The sequence below is a fragment of the Rattus rattus genome, chromosome 5 (genome assembly GCF_011064425.1).
Source record: "Rattus rattus isolate New Zealand chromosome 5, Rrattus_CSIRO_v1, whole genome shotgun sequence".
Classification (NCBI taxonomy): domain Eukaryota; kingdom Metazoa; phylum Chordata; class Mammalia; order Rodentia; family Muridae; genus Rattus; species Rattus rattus.
This window is the reverse complement of record NC_046158.1, coordinates 3692834-3714053: the sequence shown is the minus strand read 5'-3', so window position 1 is coordinate 3714053 and position 21220 is coordinate 3692834. Positions and strand designations below refer to the sequence as shown.

The 21220-nt window shown below is 50.5% G+C and overlaps 1 protein-coding gene across 1 annotated transcript in view; it reads left to right on the top strand.

Annotated features, from left to right (window-relative positions):
- The window catches only part of Lamc3 (laminin subunit gamma 3), a 60299-nt gene extending 41010 nt beyond the window's left edge, over window positions 1-19289 (top strand). The window contains exons 21-28 of the mRNA XM_032901841.1: window positions 1029-1163; window positions 2808-2955; window positions 4042-4185; window positions 7391-7493; window positions 9298-9497; window positions 11790-11936; window positions 12863-12962; window positions 17913-19289. Coding sequence (XP_032757732.1) covers window positions 1029-1163; window positions 2808-2955; window positions 4042-4185; window positions 7391-7493; window positions 9298-9497; window positions 11790-11936; window positions 12863-12962; window positions 17913-18157 — 1222 coding nt within the window. The 3' untranslated portion in view covers window positions 18158-19289. The remainder of the gene's footprint in view (window positions 1-1028; window positions 1164-2807; window positions 2956-4041; window positions 4186-7390; window positions 7494-9297; window positions 9498-11789; window positions 11937-12862; window positions 12963-17912) is intronic.
- Window positions 19290-21220: the final 1931 nt, after the last annotated feature.

The window sequence follows — 21220 nt, the reverse complement described above, 5'->3', positions numbered from 1 at the left end:
GGTACTCCATCCCTTAGTGTGGGTGCACAGCATATCATATAATGGCTAGGATCTATCACATTTTCCTTATATAGTCACCCACTAATAGATAATGGTCACAGGAGTGGTATGGTTCTCTCTCTCTCTCTCTCTCTCTCTCTCTCTCTCTCTCTCTCTCTCTCTCCCTCTGTGTGTGTGTGTGTGTGTGTGTGTGTGTGTGTGTGTGTGTGTGTGTAGGTGCATGTAAAAAGCCAGACAACAGCCTGGGGTGACATTTCTTAAGTGACATGACACCGGGCCTCTCACTGGGCTGGGGTTAACCGATTAGGCTAACCTGGCTACCAGCAAGTCCCAGGGATCTGACTCTTTCCCTCCCTGGCTGGAATTACACATGCCTGCCACTGCACCCAGCTTTTTATGTGGGTACTGGGGATCGAACTCAGGATCTCCTGCTTGCAAGGTGAGCACTTTGCCAACTGAGCTGTCTCCCCAGGGCAGCATTTGGATGGTTTTCTGCTTCCTTTAAAAAAAAAAAACTTACGGGCTAGAGGGATGGCTCAGTGGTTAAGAGCACTCATACTTATGAGCTGACCCATGTGGGTGCTGAGAACTGACTTCTGGGCCTGTGCAAGAGCCCAGTGCTCTTAACTGCCTAGCCATCCCTCTAGCCCACAGTTTTCCTCTTTCGTTATGGGGACCAAACTCACGTTAGAGATGAGGAAACAGATCCAGAGAAGTCAGATGACTCCCTCATGGAGGACACATGATTAGAGGCCAGGATTCAATCCCAGGCTGGCTTGCCCACTCCCCGCTTGCCCACTCCCCGCTGTGTTGTCTGTGTGAGAGGCCGTGTGGTGGAAGACCTTTGCCCATCCTCTTGCCAGCACACAGGTGTAACCGATGTGTGTGACAGGAGTTAAAACCCAGAGTGAAACCTGCTCTTACTGCAGCAAACGGGTGGGTAGAGACCCTTGAAGTAGGCAGGGCTGTGGTCTGGGCACCACCAGTTCTGTGTGTGCTCATAGTGACAGTCATGCCAATTTATGTAGCCACAGGGACACAGCCACCAAGATCGAAGCTACCGTGGAAAGGGCCCTGCTCGCCTCCAACACCAGCTATGAGCTCCTGTGGAAGCTGTTGAAAGGCAGTGTGGCCTCAGAGGCCCAGCAGGAACTGGAGGAGAGGTAAGGTCTGCATGGGTGTGCAGAGAATCTTGGGCTGAGCTTCCAGGAGGCTGTTAGAACCAGCTAGAGGTGACTGCTTCCAGAACCAGCTCCCCTGAGTCCTTCCCGTCTTTCAGGTCTCCATTTGTCAGTGGCACGTAATACACAGTATTAATTACCCTCCTAGTTGCTGTAACAAAAGGCCTGATAGGAAACAGCAAAGGGAGGAAAGGTTTCTTCTGCTTCCAGTCTGAGGGAGTTTTCCATCATAGTGAGAGAGACATTGTTGCTGGGCTTAGAAGCACTGCGCCCCAACAAGCCAGGTTTAGGCACCCATCCTTGGATGAAAAGACCAAATTAATAACGAAAAGCGTAAGAAGGAGTTATATCAATGTGGCCACACTGGAAGGAGAGGCAAAGATATTCGGTGGGGAACTCCTTGCTGTCCCTGTCCGTCTGTCTTTAGGCAACTGGGAGATTAATGTTTAAGCAGTCCTGGGCAAGGGGTGGCCCTGCCCATCAGAACCCACCATGGTTCCAGTTCCTGACCTTGTGCTCTTCTGGGGGAAAGGCTGCCTCTGGCTGGTTCGGGAGATAGGCTTTCTCCTGAGGGCATTGTTGGCTTGTTTTTGTTATTTGTTATTTGTAGCCCTGGCTGTTCTGGAACTTGCTCTGTAAACCAAGCTGGACTCAAACTCAGAGATCCTCCTGCCTCTGCCTCCCAAGTGCTGGGATTAAAGGCACGCACCATCACTTCCCAGCTCCTGAGGGAATTCTAGTTCCTGGAGTCCAAGGTTTCTGTAACTTGATAACAAAGGGAGAGCACGAGAGGCTCAGAATATCTTCATTTCTGTTGGGCTAGTTACACATGGCTTCGTGCAGGGAAGGCACGGGGCAGGAGCAGGTAGTGGGCTGGACATGTCGCATCTACAATCAAGAATCAGAGAGTGAACAGGAAGCTCCCCTCATAAAACCCCAAGGCCCTCTCCCTGGGGACTCACTTCCTCCAGCAAGTCTCCACCTTCTAAAAGTTAACTCCTCAATGACACTAAACGGGGACCAAGTGTTCGTATACATGGGGGTCACTTCATATCCAAACAGCAACATATGCCAAAGATGAGCAGCGAAGGCAAGGTCGACCATGATCACAGCCTACGCACTGTTCTTCTATCCCCCCTTCCCAGGTAGCTTTCTCTGCAGCTTGCTGAGAGGATCATAGAATGTGTGATTCTCGGGTGCACACTAGCCTGGGCAGAGTGGCATGCCCAAACCTAATAAGGGAATAATGGGTCAGCTCGTGTGAAAGCCTCGGAGACTGGAGAGAGGGCTCGGCTGTTAGGAACACTTACTGCTCTATTAAAGAATCCAAGATCAGTTTCCAGCCACACTGGGTGGCTTACGACTGCCTCCAACACTAGCTCCAGGCCATCTGATGCTTCTTGCCTCCCTGGAAACATACACTCAAAGGCAGGCAAGCACACACATACAGACACACACACGCACACACGCACACAGCCACTTTCCCAGGCCAGCTGCTGGGTCCTGCATTGCACAGGGTGAGTCTGGGCTCTGCAGATCAACAGCCCCAGCCAGCAGCTTTGATGGAGATGGAAAGAGGTGTCCTACACCCTGGTCTTTGGCTCATCCTGACCTCTTCCCTCCCAGGTACCAGGAGGTGCAGGCAGCTCAGACTGCCCTGGGCATAGCTGTGGCAGAGGCGCTGCCCAAAGCTGAAAAGGCACTAGCCACGGTGAAGCAAGTCATTGGTGCCGCAGCCCCACGTCTGGGCTCGATGGTCCCCCCTGAAGCAATGGTCAGTTCAGCAACCCTGGATCGCCTCATGGGGTGGCAGTGAAAGTTCTAGATAACGCAGAAGCCAGAGGGCCAGGCGGAGGCGGGAAGGACTTGTTAACTGGGAAGTGGCCTGCTGAAACAGGAGGGGGTTCATACCAAGGCATTCATACTATGACATGAATAAGGACATCAGAGGGATGGGGGTGATGTGCGTCCCAGTTCTCGCTCCAGCAGTGACCTTGACCAAGGATTTTCCTCCCTGAGTTCTAGCCACTAGTGAGCCTCAATCCCGTGGACTCACCCTCCTCTAGCTTAATTTTAGAGGTGGGAGCTGGAGGGGGATCTAGTGAGCCCAGCAGCCAACACTTCACATCCTGCCTGGCTTGTCTGTTGGGGAATCCTGAGATCTCCAGCCTCAGAAACCTGGCTTTAATAGAGCACTAAGCCAGCTTGGTGCAGCTCCTGGGGAGAGTGTGTGCTCAGCATACACAAGGTCCTGGGTCCCACCCACAACACCAAGGAAGTAAAAACCAGAAAGTTATCTGTCCAAGTGTGTTTGGGACAGAGGCTGCCCGCAGCTTCCGTCTGGTGGCTTCCCTTGTTTTTTTCACATGCAATAACCCGAATGACCCAGCTACCACGGAGGGCTCAGGATCATACACAGTTACACGGTTCCGCCTTTCTAACATCTGGAACACTGTATTCTGAAGTACATAGGTCAAGGTTCAGATGGAGGAAGGACTGTGGGCCTGGGGAGGGACCCTCACCGTGCAAAGAACAAAGGCAGTCCTACCTACAGTTCAGGACAGGTAGCCGGAGTTGCCCAAGGTTGCCCAGCTAAAAATTGGTGGGGCTGGGGTCTGAGCCTCCAGTGACGGACTCTCCCAGCCTGGTTCCTCTGAAACCCTACTGTATCCTGCCATTGCCTTGCCCCTGGGTATCTGAGGTGTCTGGGAAGACAGGAGGCACTCTGGGAACAGGATCAAACGTTTCAGTTCTGGGCAAGTAGCTGCAGGCTGACCCTCAGCACAGCGGGGCACCTTTCCCTGAGCAGAGGGTCTGGTCCTCAGCTCTACCTGAGCCCTCCTTTTCCTCCAATCCTCAGGACTCCCAAGCTAGATACCTAGGCCGGAGAGCGAAAGCCCTGGAGCAGAAGCTGCAGCAGAAGGAACGCCAGGCAGGCCAGGCGGTGGGAGCCCTGCAGGTAGAGGCTGGGAGAGCCGTGAGGAAGATGGAGCCCTTTCTGCAGGTCAGCTTTGAGTCTGGGACCTGGAAGAGGGAGGGGTTGCCTCCGAGGGATGCTGGGCTGGAGTGGGGCGGGGTGCAAACATGAAAAACAGCATTTCCAAGAGTCCGTGTCTGAGGGTTTTCAAGGCAGCCAAGCCATGGGAGGGGATAGACAGACCGACACCAGTGGGCAGGTGGATGATAGGGACCATATTCACGCACCCTCTCTCAGAGTCAGTCACAGACCGGATGACTCTTGTGTCTCTTCCTTCCTTCTGACCATAGATATGCCATGTTCAGGGGCACCCACTCTAAGCAGCCCTTGGGAGTCCGTGTTAAGTCCCACAGCCTGGTGTTCAGCCCAGAGAGATGAGGTTAGATGAGGGCGGAGGTTTCTAGAATGGGCAGTTTGACTCAGAACATCCAGGGAACATATAGAAGACCTGTTTAAAGTTATTACGCGAGAGTACTTTTCTTGGGGGATAATTTCAGACTCTGGGAAGGTCCTGTGAACAGCACCCAAAGATTTCAAACCCTTCCCACAGGGCCATTTGATGTTAGCCAGCCTCAGGGTATGTGCTAAACTCAGGAGAGCATTGTGACGCCACCCAAGGACGCAGCCTATTGACCAGACTCAGACCCCCTGCAATGGTAGTCATGGCTTCCCCACAGGGCCCTCGGCTTCCCTATGAACCTAAGAGACACGTTTTCCTGAGGAGAAAGGAAGTATTTGAGGATTGGACCCAGGGCCTGACACCTACCCGGGCAAGCTTTGCTGTGTTGAGGACCCTACATAGTGCCCTCTGACCTGACCCATACCCCTGAGGAAGCCAGGAAGAGAGGCAGCCTCTGCGGACTCTCTGGGAGCTGAGTCCTAGGAGGGACAGACCCTCCTCTGCAGATGCTCTTTGCCTACAGCCCCTCCCCTCCCTCCCAGTCCACACAGCTTTCACAGCTCTCTCCCCCTCCCACCCAACCTCCAGAGCCAGAAACTGAGGCTTCCCTGGCCCTTCAAACCCACCTTGTTTATTTGTAGCAAATCAAACAAGAAACCACTTTTTTCAGCCTCAAACATTTTATTGATTGTTGCTGAGTGTCCACTTTGGCATTTCCAACAGCAGCAAGTTAATAAATATTTATGTGTGCCAAGAAGACACAATGGAGTCTAAAGCTTGGTGTAAGTGTGATGCCCTAGGCCTCTGGTCCCCTCCCTTGAGAAAGCTTTATACTTGAGCTGTGCAGGTACTTTAGAGTTTGGAGATAAAAGTTTACTCCCCGGGGGGGGGGGGCTGGAGCAATGGCTCAGTGGTTAAGAGCACTGACTGCTCTTCCAGAGGTCCTGAGTTCAAATCCCAGCAACCACATGGTGGCTCACAACCGTCTGCTGTGTCTGAAAACAGTGACAATGCAGTCACACATATAAATAAATGCTTTTTAAAAAATAAAATAAAAGTTTGCTCCCACTTCAAGGGACAATTTACCCTGTTCGGTGGCCTTCGGCCCCTTTCCCATGCTGCACTAACCACCTTATGTTCTAGAACATTCCTCCCGAAAGTAACCCCAGGAACCCATACCTCTAGGGTAGTGCCTCCACTCTGAGGCCCAGTACACCCCTCCACTGTCCCTGACTTCGTGTGAGCCCATGCAAGAGCCGTAGCCCTGTGGAGGTCAGAGGTCAGAGGTCAGAGTCAGGGTTTTTCTCTCTTTTCCTGCCAGCTGGGTCCTGAGGCTCAAACTTGCATTTGTCAGCCCTGGCAGCAAGCGTCTTTGCCCTCTGAGACTTCCCACAGACCGTAGTCACGTGCTCTTTAACCCAGACACTCAAAGTAACCAAGCATCCCTTTTATTTTTTTATTTATTGACTACATTTATTTAGATTTCGTGTCTGGTCATGGGCAGGGTCACCCATTTGCTACAACGTGAGGACAGCTTGGGGGAGTCTGTTGTCTCCTTCTGTGTGAGGCCTTGAGAACCTTTACCCACTGAGCCAGCCCAAATTCTTTGCTTTAAAAAAACTTTTTATTAGCATATATTAATGACATGTAGTATTAGGTTTCATTAGGACAGCTTCATACATGTGACATGATTATTTCAATCTTGGTACGTGTTATTCATCCTGTTATGGGGCAGTGTCATAAGGTCCCACTCCTCCCTAGGGAGGAGCTAATGATTGATGGAGGGAGGAGACATTGTCCTTAGTAGTATAGACAGGCTATGGTTCAAGGCTCTCACCAGCCTCCCACTCTTGGCTTATTTTCCCAACAAGTTAGTTCTCCTACCCTTGGATCTTTTGTGTAAGCCAGTGAGTGTCAATGGGGTTGCTTACAGGACCAAGACTTCTGTCTTTGTCACTATTCTCTTGCTGTGAAGAGACACCTTGATCAAAGCAACTTATAAAAGAAAGCAGTTAATTGGGGCTTGCTTTGAGTTTGGTGTTCAGCCATTATCATCACAGCAGGCAGACAGGGAGGCGGACAAGGTGCTGAAGCAGTAGCTGAGATCCGTAAGTGAGAGACACAGAGAGAGCAAGACCGAGCTTTTGAAACCTGGAAGCCCACCCCTAGTGACCTCCTCCAATAAGGCCACACACCCAACCCAGTGCCACCAACTGGGGAATCAAATGTTCAAATATATAAACCTAGGAGGGTCCATCCTCATTCAGACCATCACAGATTACCTCATTACCTTAGTATAAATCCACAGGAAGGGGCGGGACTTTGTGATGCCCCGCCCCACAACAGGATGCTGGTGTCGAAGGAGGGGCTTAATGGTAGGCAGAGCTTGCGTGCATTGGCCCAACTGCTGTGAGTTCAAGAATTCAAAGTTTGAGCCACACCCTGCAATCAGCTTCCTGTGACGCCTACATTCTTTGTGTCCTCTCTTGCACAATCAAACCTGAGTTCTTTCCTATCTAGTCACATCTAGTGGCCATGGGGCAGGTGTCACTACTCTGTGAGGAGGAGCTGTTTATAGCCAGGGGCTGATAGAGTCAGAGACTGAAGTGTCCTGTTGTCTCCGTCTTCCTCCTTTGGCTCTAGTTTTCTGGTCATCCAGACAGGAGTCTTCTTAGGATTGATTTGGGGCTGTAATCATGTAACCAGATTAGGGTTCCTAGAATCAGGGCGATCTCCAGTCAGTCATTCTGAGGTTTGGGGCCTAGCCTGTCCATCTGGGGCCCCTTGATCTCTCTCCAGGCAGCGACCCTGTCTTTCTTTTCCTCTTTCCAGCTACGCAACAAGACCACAGCTGCCCTGACACAGGTTTCCTCAGCTGTCCAAGCTGCTAAGGTGACCGTCATAGGAGCGAAGACCCTGCTAGCTGACCTAGAGGGTACGTATGTGCTGCTGAGCCCTGGATGCTGACGGTCAACTTGCCTTAGCCAGGGATGCCTACCCACGGGGAACAGAGTCTAGTTATATAGACTTAACCAGGTAGGCCAGTCCTTCTGCCTCTCGGGACTTCCTGGATGCTTGTCTCTCTATGTCTCACATGCTACTCACTGGGTACTGGCCCTGTGGCCACCCCAACTAGCTCCCAGCATTATCAGACCACAGAGTTCCTCAGGACCAGATGGGAAGGGACTCTGTTGTCACTGGTAGGGGGTGTGGCTCAGTGATAGAGAGTTGTCCAATGTTTGTGAGGTCCCAAGTCCCATCTTCAGCACAGGTAAAACCAGGGGCTAAGGATAAGGCTCAGTTAACATGGTGCCTGCTAAATGTACATGAGGCTCTGTGCTGGATCCTCAGCCGTAAATAAACCAGACATGGCCATGCACGCCTGTAATCCCAGCACTCAGGAGGATCAGAGGTTCATCCTGGACTATATAGTGACTCTGAGACTATCCTGAACAGCATGAGAATCTGTCCAAAAAGGGAAAAAAAAAAAAAAAAAAGGCTGGATGGTGGTTCACACCTTTACTCCTTAGATAAGCTAAGCTAGAAAGAGGGCTGAAGCTTGAGGCCAGCCTGGGCTACCACAGTAAGTTTTAAGGCAGCTTGAGCTATTAAAGGAAACCCTGTAAGTAAAGGCCCCAAACAAAACAAAACTGGAAACTCTGTTGCAGAGTTTCTCTTTAGAGCCCGGCAGGCTTCATGCTTGCCCAAACTTCTGCAGCTTTAAGAAAATGGAGTTATGTGGGGGATGGTGGCAACGGGAGGCAGAGGAGGGAGGACCTCTGAGTCCCAGGCCCGCCTGGTCTGCACACTGAGTTCCAGGACAGCCAGGGCCACACGAGGAACCCTGTCTCAAAAGAAACCAAGTGACCTGTTTTACAGGTGGGTAGAATGAGAAAATCAATTCTTATCCACCTTGGAGTCAGAGCTGAGCGCTCTTTATCTCTCTGCCTCAGGAAATGCTCCTCAGTGATTGGCTCCTCCCACATACCATCTTCGCTCCAAACAGAAGCCTCTGTGGCTCTGTCCACTCCACTCAGCACCTGCCCGGTGCACATTGGAAATGTATCTTTAGCCCAGTGGAGCTGGGACAAGGCAGATCTTGTTTTCTAGCTTCCTTGAGGCCTAAGGTCCTGGTCACACACTCAGTGGCCCTCCTATGAAAAGGAGCTCCTGTAACCAAGAGTCAGCCACATTTAGGGAAACGTAAATCTGTGCTATGGAATGTCGCGGGTTATTTTAGGGGGCATCAGCACAGTGGAGGGTTATAAGCTGCCCCTTGTATGTCTCATGGCCAGCTGCCCTCAGTTCCCTTCTCTCCCAGGTGTCACCTTCTCATTGAGGACAAGACTTTGCACGTGTTGGGTAGAAATTTGTCCCCGTGACTCTTCCATATCCCAAAAGATGAACTTCCGACCTCGACCCCCCAAACTCTTCCCACCCTGTCCCATCACTGTCTAGAGACTTTCTAGGCTGTGACTACCACATGATGTGACTTTAGAGAGACCACAATGCAGACACATAATAGCATATGGGCCTTTGCATTCGCTGAGGACAATGTCTCACTCCTTTTGTTATCCCCCGGAGATCACCTTGAGAAGGGGCCACAGAAATCTCCTCTGTCTCCAACCTTCACTCCCATTGTCCAAAGTCCAGGGCTGGCCAAGCATCCACAGCCGACACCGTGTACGCTTTCAGATGAGGCTCTGTTCCTCCTGCCACAGCCTTGGCTGATTTTGCAGGAATGAAGCTAAGGTTCCCTCTACCCAAGGAGCAGGCAGCGCTGAAGAGGAAAGCAGGCAGCATCAGGACCAGGCTCCTGGAGGATATGAAGAGAAAGACCAAGCAGGCGGAGAGGATGCTGGGAAATGCTGCCTCGCTCTCCTCCAACGCCCAGAAGAGAAGCAAAGAAGCAGAACTGATGTCCAAGGACAATGCCAAGGTCAGGTTCAGGACGGCAGCAGCTTTCTCTGGTTTGGTGCCAAAGACGCCACATTGCTGAACTGTTGTGGGTCCTGGCTCCCAGATCAGGAGTTCACGTGGGTGACCTCACTAAGTTTTCAAGGAGTCACTGGTGGCCCTGTGAGAATGGGAAGACTCTAGGCTGAGCCGAATTCAAGGCTTAAGTCACATGACCAAGGCTCATACCTGGGCCCATTGGGTTATTCTCTAAACATCTAGATTTTCTTTGTTTTGTTTATTTCATCTTATTAATATTTTAAATAATCTTTTAGATTTACTTATTTTAATTTATTTGTACAAATGTTTCATGTATGTATGTGTGCTCTGGATGTGCCTAGTATGGGCAGAAGTCAGACGCTGGTGCTAGATCCCCTGGCTGTGAACTGTAGGTGCGGGCGAGTGACCCAGGTCCACTGAGCAACAGCTGATCTCAACTGCCGAGCCATGTCTCCAGCCCCCACTCGTTAACTTCTTGACCTCTCACTTATCCTCGCCTGGCCTTCAACTCACTGTCTGACTGAGAATGATTACCCACACCCACCCCAGTTTATCCCCTGCTAAAGACTGAACTCAGGGCCTCACGCAGTCAAGGCAAACACATCCAAGGGAGCCACATTCCCCTCCCCTACGCTATCTCTAACTGCGGCCAAATTCTAACCGCTGTGTGTGTGTGTGCGTGTGTGGTGTGTGTGTGTGAGTGTGTGTGTTGTGTGTGTATGTTGTGTGTGTGTGTGTGTGTGTTGTGTGTGTGTGTGTGTGTGTGTGTGTGTGTGTTGTGTGTGTGTTGTGTGTGTGTGTTGTGTGTGTGTGGTGTGTGTTGTGTGTGTGTGTGTGTGTGTGTGTGTGTGTGTGTGTGTGTTGTGTGTGTGTATGTGTGGTGTTGTCTGTGTGTCGTGTGTGTGTGTGTGTGGTGTTGGTGTGTGTGGGTGTGTGTGTGTTGTGTGTGTGTGTCTGTGGGGTGTTTGGGTGTGTGGGTGTGTGTGTTTGTGGTGTGTGTGGTGTGTGTTGTGGGTGTGGTGTGGTGTGTGTGTTGTGTTTGTGTGTTGTGTGTGTGCGTGTGTGGTGTGGTGTGTGTGTGTGTGTGTGTGGTTTGTGTGGTGTGTGTGTGTGGGGGTGGTGTGTGTGTGGTTTTTGTTTGGGGGGTGTTTGTGTGTTGTTTTTTGTTTGTTTGTTTTGTGTGGTGTATGTGTGTGTGTGGTGTGTGTGTGTGTGTGTGTGGTGTGTGTGTGTGGTGTGTGTGTGTGGTGTGTGTGTGTTGTGTGTGTGTTGAGTGTGTGCGTGTGTGGTGTGTGTGTGAGTGTGTATGTTGTGTGTGGTGTTTGTGTGTGTGTGTGTGGGGGTATGTGTGTGGGGTGTATGTGTGTGTGTGTGTGGTGTTTGTGTGTGTGGGGTGTGTGTGTGTTGTGTGTGTGTGTGTGTGTTGTGTGTGTGTGTGTGTGTGTGTGTGTGTGTTGTGTGTGGTGTGTGTGGGGTGTGTGGGGCAGGTGGTTTTGTGTTGTGTGTGTGTTGTGTGTTGTGTGTGTGTGTTTGTGTGTGTGTGTTTGTGTGTGTGTGTGTTTATATTCCCATGTGTTCCATCCTCCAGTCCACTACTCACACCCAGGCGAATTCTCTTCTGGTGCCTAAATTCCCAAACGACCGACCTGAAACTGGAAGTACTAGGTGCAGTGTTTGCCCCACGACTCCTCTTCTCCATCCCTGGACCTCTGTTTCCCCATCTATAAAATAGGTAAAATTTCTCCACTAAGGAGGGATGAGTAATTTGTAACAATTTTTTTTTCTTTTTTCTTTTTTTCGGAGCTAGGGATCGAACCCAGGGCCTTGTGCTTGCTAGGCAAGTGCTCTACCGCTGAGCTAAATCCCCAACCCCAATTTGTAACAATTTATACTGGAGACACATCCCGTCTCCAGTGCATACCTGTTGAGTGTGGGAATGAATGAATGAATGAATGAATGTGTTCTAGATTATGAAGTACACTGCTTGGAATCATGTTGTAAGAAGTGTTGTTCAAGCCAGACCTGGCGGTACGAGCCTAAATCCCAGCTACTTTGAGGGCTGATGCAGGAGGACCACAAATCCAAGGCTGTCCTAGGCAGCAGAGAAATCTTATTTCAAAATAAAATATAAGAGCTGGTCCTGGCACGTAGATCAGCTGCAAAGTGTTTACCTAGCATGTTCAAGACTCAGTTCCAACTTCAGTACTGAAAAAGAAAAACAAGGTTCCTCTTTCCCAAAGGGCTCATTCTTGCCCTCCCTGCTGCTGTCTTGCAGCTTGCCAGAGCTTTGCTGAGGGAAGGGAAGCAGAGCTACCGTCATGCCAGCCGACTCGCCAGCCAGACCCAGGCCACACTCCGCCAGGCCTCTCGCCTGGTACTGACCTCAGAAGCACGGAAACAGGAGTTGGAAGAAGCTAAACAGGTGGGTGTGCCCAGCCCTCATGCCTTTCCCTCTATGGCCAGTATCTTAGTTACAATTGTCACTGTTATGACGGAACACCATGACCAAAGCCATTTGGGAAGGGAAGGATTCATTCCACTTATATTTCCAGATAAGAATTCATCACTGAGGGAAGTCAGAACAGGAACTCAGGCAGGGCAAGAACATGGAAGCGAGAGCTGATGCAGAGGCTATGGAGGGGTGCTGCTTAATGACTTGCCCCCCAGTGGCTTGCTCAGTCTGCTTTGTTAAAGTAACCAGTACCATCATCCCAGCGGAGACACAGCCCAGCATGCCTCGGCCCATCCACATCAATCACTAATTAAGAAAATGTCCGGGGCTGGGGATTTAGCTCAGTGGTAGAGCGCTTACCTAGGAAGCGCAAGGCCCTGGGTTCGGTCCCCAGCTCCGAAAAAAAGAACCAAAAAAAAAGAAAATGTCCTAGGGGCTGGAGAGATGGCTCAACAGTTAAGAGCACTGACTGCTCTTCCAGAGGTCCTGAGTTCAAATCCCAGAAACCACATGGTGGCTCACAATAATCTGTAATGGGATCCGATGCCCTTTTCTGGCAAGCATGTATACATGCAAATGGAGCACTCACATAGAAAGGAAGAAAGAAAGAAAGAAAGGAAGAAAGAAAGAAAGAAAGGGAGGGAGGGGAGGGAGGAAGGAAGAGAGGGAGGAAAGAGAGAAAGAAAGAGAAGGAGAAGGAAAAGGAGAAGGAGAAGGAGAAAGAGAAAGAGAAGGAAAATGCTCTACAGCCTTGCCTACAGCCCAGTCTTACCAAGGCATTTTCTCAGTTAAGATTCCTGCCTGTCAGATGACTTTAGCTTGTATCAACTTGACGTAAAGCTAGCCAGCACACCCAGCCACCCCAGGAAGTCACTAAGATGTTCTTTCTGGTCAAGGTGGCCTCTGGGCTGAGCACCGTGGAGCGCCAGATCCGAGAGTCTCGGATCTCCTTGGAGAAGGACACCAAGGTCCTGTCAGAGCTGCTTGCGAAACTGGGTAAGGAGACCCCAAGGCGAGTCCCTGAGAGGCAGTTGCAGGGACATTTCTCTTTGTCCTAAAATGCATGGCTTCCACTTCTAACCTGTCACCTACCCCAAGCTTTGTAGCCGCCCAGGCCCTGTGTAGGGCAGGGTGGGTGTCTGGGATTGAATTCACTGTGTCTCCAGGGCCACATCAGTTGCTCTAGTCTGGAGAGTGTTTGGAGGGAGACAGAAAACTCCCTATGTTCCAGGTCACCCTTGGGTTCCCGATAGGCGAATAATCAGTTAGGGGGTAGACAGGATGACGGAAAAGCAAGGGGCATGTTGGTGATTGGACTCGATTTGGGATTTGACAGACGGGTATTCTAGGCTGGCTCTGTGTCTTCCTGAGTGTTGGCATTTAGTGTAGGCTCTGCCCCTTCAGTTACCCCCCACATGCTCATGGCTGGCCTCTCTCCTCTCTCTCTCTCTCTCTCTCTCTTCTCTCTCTGGCAACACCCAGGGTGTCTCTCTCTCTCTCTCTCTCTCTCTCTCTCTCTCTCTCTCTCTCTCTCTCTCTCTCTCTCTCTTTCTCTCTCTCTCTCTCCTCTCTCTCTCTCTCTCTCTCTCTCTCTCTCTCCTCTCTCTCTCCCCTCTCTCTCCCTCCTCTCCCACTCTCCCTCTCCTCCTCTCTCTCTCTCTCTCTCTCTCTCTCTCCCTCTCTCTCTCTCTCTCTCTCTCTCTCTCTCTCTCTCTCTCTCTCTCTCTCTCTCTCTCTCTCTCTCTCTCTCTCTCTCTCTCTCTCTCTCTCTCTCTCTCTCTCTCTCTCTCTCCTCTCTCTCTCTCTCTCTCTCTCCTCTCTCTCTCTCTCTCTCTCTCTCCTCTCTCTCTCTCTCTCTCTCTCTCTCTCTCTCTCTCTCTCTCCTCTCTCTCATTCCTCTCAATTCCCTCCCCATGCCATGAATTGTCGTTGGCTGGTACCTCAGAGGGGGAAGGGATGCCTCAGCCTGGGCCCGCAGAGGAACCCCCTTCTCCCATACCAAACCTCGACTCCACCAGACATACCCCTTCCTTATCTTTTTACAAAACACAGCACCGAGTGGTGGGGCTCTGGGCTCGTCACACTGAACTGTTTCCCCACCTGTGAAGCAAGAGTGAGAATTTTGACTTAGGAGGTGCACATCTGGGGAGAAGTCTGCAAACGCTGGCTCACAGCGAGGAAAGAAAATTCCAGCTGAAGCCAGATTGGGTAGTTCATGCTCATAAGCCTGGCCATTGAGAGGCTGAAGCAGAAGGATAGCTTCAAGTTCTGGGCCAGCCTTGGATACATAGCGAGACCATTTGCTTCCTGCTCTTCTAGAGGACCCAAGTCTGGTCCCAGCACCTAGGTATGCAGTTCACAACAGCCTGTCACTCCAACTCCAGGGGATCGAATACCCTCTTCTGAGGGCGTCCATATTCATTCACATGGACATAAAGATTGATATATACATATATAGGCTTTAGCAGAGAACATTTATATTTGAATGGCTAGGGCCTTTTGGGTGAAGAGCTGGTACCCATTCAGGCCTGGGGGTCCAGGTCAAAGGTCAGAGAAGCTGGGCTGGAATGAACAGCACACATCTTTAAAAACCGTGGTAAGATATGCATAACATAAAGTGTCCTTTTGTGAACACGTTTAAGTACGTGTTTCGATGACTGTGTTAGTCAGCTTCCATTACTGTGGCAAGCCGCCCGAGATAACAGATGAAAAGGAGGAAGGGCTTGGGTGGGGAATATAGCTCATGGTAGAATCCTTATCTAGCTGGTGCATAGCCTGGTTCCGTCCTTGGCACTGCAAGAGAGAGGGACCAGGGAGAGGAGAGAAAAGGTTTGCTTTGGTAAAGTCTAGTGGCCCTGCTTGAGCCTTTGGTAGCCCTGCATTTCCTAGTGATAACTCACTGGTGGAGGAGGTCTGGTCACCTGGTGGCAGCCAGGAAGGAGCAGACATGCTAATATCCCCCTCGGGGTGCTTCTTCTACAGTCTAGCTTCATCCCGAGAGGGATGTGACAACCGCCTTCTAGTGCCACCGATGAGACTGATGGGCCCCCAGTGTCTGGGCCTCTGTCATTAAACACACTCAACATTATTGTCTCCCCAGTGTCGACCCATCCATCTCCAGAACTTTCCAAAGAGAAAGGGCCCCTTAAACACTGGCTCCCCTGTCACCTTTGCCTGTCACCTGCCTTCTTTCTGTGACTTTGCCCTCTGGAGTGAACTCAACAAAGTAGACTCACTGGGTGCTTTCCCTTTGTGTGTGTGTGTGGGGGGGTGTTTGTCTGTGTGGGTGTGTGTATGTGCGTGTCTGTGTGTGTGTCTGTGTGTGTTTGTCTGTGTGCATGTGTGTATATGTGTGTCTGTGTGAGTGTGTCTCTGTGTGTGTGTGTGTGTGTGTGTGTGTGTGTGTGTGTGTGTGTGTGTGTGTGTGTGTGTGTGTGTGTGTGTGTGTAAGAGCACACATGAGTGTTAGGCTTGTGTATGGAGGTCAGAGGTTGACTTTGGGTATCTTCTCTATTATTCTGCACATTATATTTTTAAGATTTATTTATTTTATGTATATGAGGACATGCTTGCTTTCTTCAGACACACCAGAAGAGGCCATCAGATCCCATTACAGATGGTTGTGAGTCACCATATGGTTGCTGGGAATTGAACTCAGGACCTCTGGAAGAGCAGTCAGTGCTCTTAACCACTGAGCCATCTCTCCAACCCGTTTTTGTTTTTTAAGACAGGGTCTCATTGGTTGTCCTGGAACTCACTATGTAGACCAGGCTGTCCCGATTCTCCTGCCTCTGTTCTTGACTGAGTACTGGGATTGAAGGTCACTTTGCCAGGCTACTTAATTCTTTTTAAAGTTTTTATTTTATTTTGACTCCACTATGTAGGTCAGGACTGAACTCAAGCCATCAGTCTTGGTGGCAAGCACCCTTTCTTCCTGAATGACCCTCTACTTCATAGTTTGAGTTAGGGTCTCACTGAACCTGGAATTCATTTGTAGCGGGAGCTTTCTTTTTTTTTCTTTTCTTTTCTTTTTTTTCTTTTCTTTTTTTTTTTGGAGCTGGAGACTGAACCCAGGGCCTTGCACTTGATAGGCAAGTGCTCTACCACTGAGCTAAATCCCCAACCTGTAGTGGGAGCTTTCAATATACCACTTTGTGCTCCCAGCAGATCACACACACACACACACACACACACACACACACACACACACACACACTAAGTGAATAAACATAATTTTTTTAAAAGTTTAAAGGATGCAGGGTTACCACGTCTAAAAATTAGATTCTATCCTGGATATAGCCATTGAAGATGCCAGGGTATCCACGATCCAATCAATATCTCTCTCTCTCTCTCTCTCTCTCTCTCTCTCTCTCTCTCTCTCTCTCTTTAAGATTTATTTTATTTATTATATATAAGTATGCCGTAGCTGTCTTCAGACACACCAGAAGAGGGCATAAGATCCCATTACAGATGGTTGTGAGCCACCATGTGGCTGCTGGGATTTGAACTCAGGACTTCTGGAAGAGCAGTCAGAGCTATTAACCACTGAGCCATCTCTCCAGCCCACGATCCAATCTCTTAATGGTTGGATCCACCAGCTGGGAACCAAGTCTCCAACCCCTGAGCTTTGTAGAAGATACTTTGTGTTCTCCTGTATATGACTATCTAAGTCTTCCCATGCCCTTTCTTGCCCTCTGACCTCCTGTTCTTTGCCTGAGGGATTCAGAAGGACCTAGAAGGATTAGAAGCCACTTGGTGCTGACTTCTGCCCTGCCACCTTCCCACCCAGTTGAGCTCCATTCTTGTTGAATGTCATACTTGATGACAACGTGACAAGGACTTGGACTCCATGCTACCACACTGCATTCCAGTGTAAGCACCTGGCCCCATTCTTTGTCTCTTGGAAAGGTTCATTCCTAAGAAGTAGAAAGAATTCACGCAGGGGGCCAGGGTGAGAAACCCACTGTCTGCCCTCTGTGCCTGCAGGCCTTCCTGTCTTTTCTGCCCCCTGGACCCAGTCTGAATCTGAATACCATGCTGTCTACTCCGTGAGCCCACTTCCCCACATACGATGCTATCTACAAATGTGTGCAGACATTTGAGCCAGAGTAGATCCTGTGACCTCTCTCACACAGTTTTGTAGATGAGGAAACAGATGTTTGGAGGAAACTACTAAGGCCTTTAAAAAGAAAATTACTGGGCCAGGAAATGGCTCAGTGGGTAAAGAGACCAACTCTCAGGACAGAGCACCTTAATTCCAGCCCTGGGACCCACATGGTGGAGGGAGGGAGAGAACAGACTCCACATGTACCCCGCCCCACTCCACAGCAAATAAATAAATATAAATAAAGTATTAGGAATAAAAAAAACCCTGCTGGTTGATGGTGGCATACACCTTTAATCCCAGCACTCAGGAGGCAGAGGCATAACTCTGAGTTATGAGTTCAAGGCCAGCCTGGTCTACGAGACAGCCATGATTACAAAGAAATAAAAAATAAACCTTTGAGACTTTATTTCTATTTGGCACATGAACGTCTTACGTGTGTGTAAGTGTGTGTGTGTGTGTGTGTGTGTGTGTGTGTGTGTGTGTGTGTGTGTGTGCACCATATGCATGCAGTGCCCACAGAGGCGAAAGAGGGTGTAAGATACCCTAGCACTGGAATTACAGTGATTTGTAAGCTACCATGTGGGTGCTGAGATTTGAACCGGGTCTCTGCAAAAGCAGCAAGTGCTCTTAACTGCTGAGCCATTTCTCTAGCCCCAGTTCTTTCCTCTGCATGTGAGCTCCACAGCACAGACACCCAGGCCTTCACACCCTCTCACACCCCCTTCCAGGTCATCTTTTTTTCAGTGCGTGGCGAACAGATCGGTTTCTGGGTATCTGACCGGGGGAGTGGTTCCTGCAGGCAGCTGGCTCCTGCTGAGGCTGTCTGTGCTCCTCTACAGGGTCCCTGGGTACCCACCAAGCCCCTGCTCAGACCCTGAACGAGACCCAGCGGGCACTAGAAAGCTTGAGGCTGCAGCTGGGTTCACGTGGCTCCTTGCATCACAAACTAAGGCAGCTGGAGGAAGAGTCTGCTCGACAGGAGCTGCAGATCCAGAGCTTTGAGAACAACCTCGCTGAGATCCGCGCTGACAAGCACAACTTGGAGACCATTCTGAGCAGTCTACCAGAGAACTGTGCCAGCTAGACCCTGGCACACCCTCCCCACCCTGCTGCTTCCTGTCCACTCCCCGTAGGTGTCCCAGGTCTGCCTGTTGTATGTTCATGTGAATGCTTCTTTGCCGGTGTGTCTGAGTAGCAGGAGGAGTACATGTTTGTTCCTCCACAGATGGCCCTGTGTGCAGCCCTCAGCGTGTGCTCCCTGAACAGGCATCAGCATACACACCCCAGGGTCAGTAAGGGGCATGTCTGCATTTGCACATATGTGCGTGATGCACTTGTGTGTTCAAGACCACATGTGTATGTACACACATGAAAGACTAGAGCTGTCAAGAGGCAGTCCTGAGCTTGGGTATACTCTGCATCCCAGGTAGGTCCTGTTAGGGCATATTTCCCTGCAGGGCTGACATATCTACAACCCTCCCTCCAGAAATCAGGGGCCGAACGGGGGTGGTACCTCCGAGGCTGAGAAACTATCCTCAGAGACCTCGAGAAGCCTCAGAAAGTCCCACATGCATGGTCACAGAACTGGCCCTGGGCCCACTATCCTCCTCTGTCCCCTAACTGGTCACCCAGAAGCTCTGTGAACTGAGGTACCAGACAGATCAAGAGATGCCCAGATCCTAACAGGGTTTCCAGAAGTGGCATCTGCGGCCATATGGGCCTGCAAAGCCACAGGGCAAGGTACAGATGTTAGTGTCTTTTGTGGATGATTCCCTCTGGAGACCTGCACTACAGCTGTTTCATCGAGGAAGCACCTGACCCAACCACCTTCACTCCCTACCTGAAGTACCAGGTTCCTCAGGGTCTGGGTCATGACACCAGGAACAGCCCTTTGGGCCTTGCCGAGCCGGTTAGCCTTATGATTGACACTTCTCAGACTGGTCCTGTGACCCCGCCTGCCCTGAGGTATGCCACAGGGGTGTGAGAGCCTGGCTGTCATTCTAGGCCTGCTGCCCGTGGACTGCCTCCTCCTAGAAATCCCTGGCATTTCCTCCTGATGCCCCCTCTTTTTCTCAGAACTCTCTTAGCACACAGCCGGGCCTAGGCGCTGGGATAACAGTGACCTTTGCAAGGTCAATCCCTTCCCCAGGTCCCAGAGGAACGGATAGTTACATGGACTGATTCTGATTATGAGGAAATAAAGGACCCTTTCCTGAGCTGTGTGCTGTGCCTTCAATCCTGCAGCGCTGGTGTGGCAGCCAGGGCCTGCTGCGGGTATACACAGAGCACTTCTGTGGCTGGCCCCGAAAGCAGGTAGAACCTACGTTTGTGATCCCACATGTGGGAAGGAAGGTGGCAGAACTGGCCTTGTGCCATGCTGGGGTCTGTCGTGTTGGGCTTTGTAGGGGCACTGTGACCACCACCTTTCCTCTCAGATCCAGAGGACTTTCAGACAAAGGTGAAGGGCTCGGATAGAGGTGGTATGCAGAGAGCTTCTCTGCTGATCCCTGGTTCAGGGTGGAGACACTGAGACAGAGAACGGAACTTAATTCTGTCCTGTAGCACGGTAAGGGGAAAGGAGGGAGACCATTGAGGGGAGGAGGGCATGGGCCTGGGCCTGGAAGTGTGGAAAGACAGAGGGGAGAATGGCCCATATAAGATGGTAGGTGGCAGCCAAGGAGGCACCAGCCTGGCCAGCACAGGTCATTGCAAACTTCGATTAGGGCAGGTTGTAAAGCACACTCTATTTTGTCAAGGCTTTTTGGTCACAAGGCCAAAATGATAGCCAGATTAGCTTCAACAGGAAAGTGGAAGTCATGGGGACAGTGATTTGGAATCCTGGGCTAGGAGAGGCTGCCAAGGGTTAGACGAGCCTGGAGCCTGGGGCTGTTGAAATGGGCAGCTTTTTCCTTCTTCCTCCTTCCTTGGTCCCAGCTTTGTTTTTCTCTGTTTGCTTAGGTCTTGCCTCTACAAATTAACCTTCCTCTCCTTTCTTGTACTTAATGGTTGAAGACACTGCACAGTCCCCACCACCATCCTCCACAAAGCCCTGGGCTTGAATATCATCATCTCATTATTTTTATTTATTTTTTTTCTTTTTTTCAGAGCCGGGGACCGAACCCAGGGCCTTGCGCTTGCTAGGCAAGCGCTCTACTGCTGAGCTAAATCCCCAACCCCCATTATTTTTATTTTTATTCCTTCTTTTTTTCAAGACAGGGTCCGTCTGTGTAGCCCTGGATGTCCTGGAACTCACTCTGTAGACCAGGCTCGGAGATCTGGCCGCCTCTGCCTCCCAAGTGCTAGGATTAAAGGTGTGAGGTTCCACTCCTCAGCCATCATTTTTATTTTGAGATTTTTATTCATTTTTGTCTTATATATCTGTGCACTTTGCCTGCATGCATTATCTGGGAGCCACGCGCGCACGTGCTTCAGGTCCTCTGGAACCGGAGTTACAGATAGTTGTTAGCTGCCATGTGAGTGCTGGAAGCCAGACCCAGACAATTCTTTTTTTTTTTTTTTTTTTTTTTTTTTGGTTCTTTTTTGGAGCTGGGGACCGAACCCAGGGCCTTGCGCTTGCTAGGCAAGTGCTCTACCACTGAGCTAAATCCCCAACCCCCAGACAATTCTTTTAACGGCTGAGCCATCACTCCAGCCCCAGGTCAAATGTTTGGGTGGTCAAGTCCCCTGCTTGGTCAAAACAACAGAATTTTCTGTTCAAGGCTTCGTGGTGAGATGTGCCATGTACCCGTGGGGAAAGAGTCCTGAGGCGAGAGAGGGAAGATCAGGTGAAGCTGAGGTTGGAGTGGCTGGTGTTTTACGTTGAGCGGAATTGACAGAGTTGGGGTAGAATTAACAAGCCCAGATTGGGGTAGAAAGACTGAAGACAGGGGATTGGGTAATTAGGATCTGCTGTGTGAGATGTAAAAGAAACGGGAGTTCTAAAAACAAAGTCGTGGGCAGGATCTAGCATTGCTCTAGCCTGAACCCGGCGTGTCCACTGATAGGTGGTCAGCCTTTACTCACGTGAGCCCTGATGTACAGCAAAGCACGGTCCCAGCATCCCCAGTGGGTGGAGACCTGGCTTCCTAGGAATCAAGTCTCAGGCCTGACACGTGACTCATGCCCTATGTCATGCCTGGTGTATGCA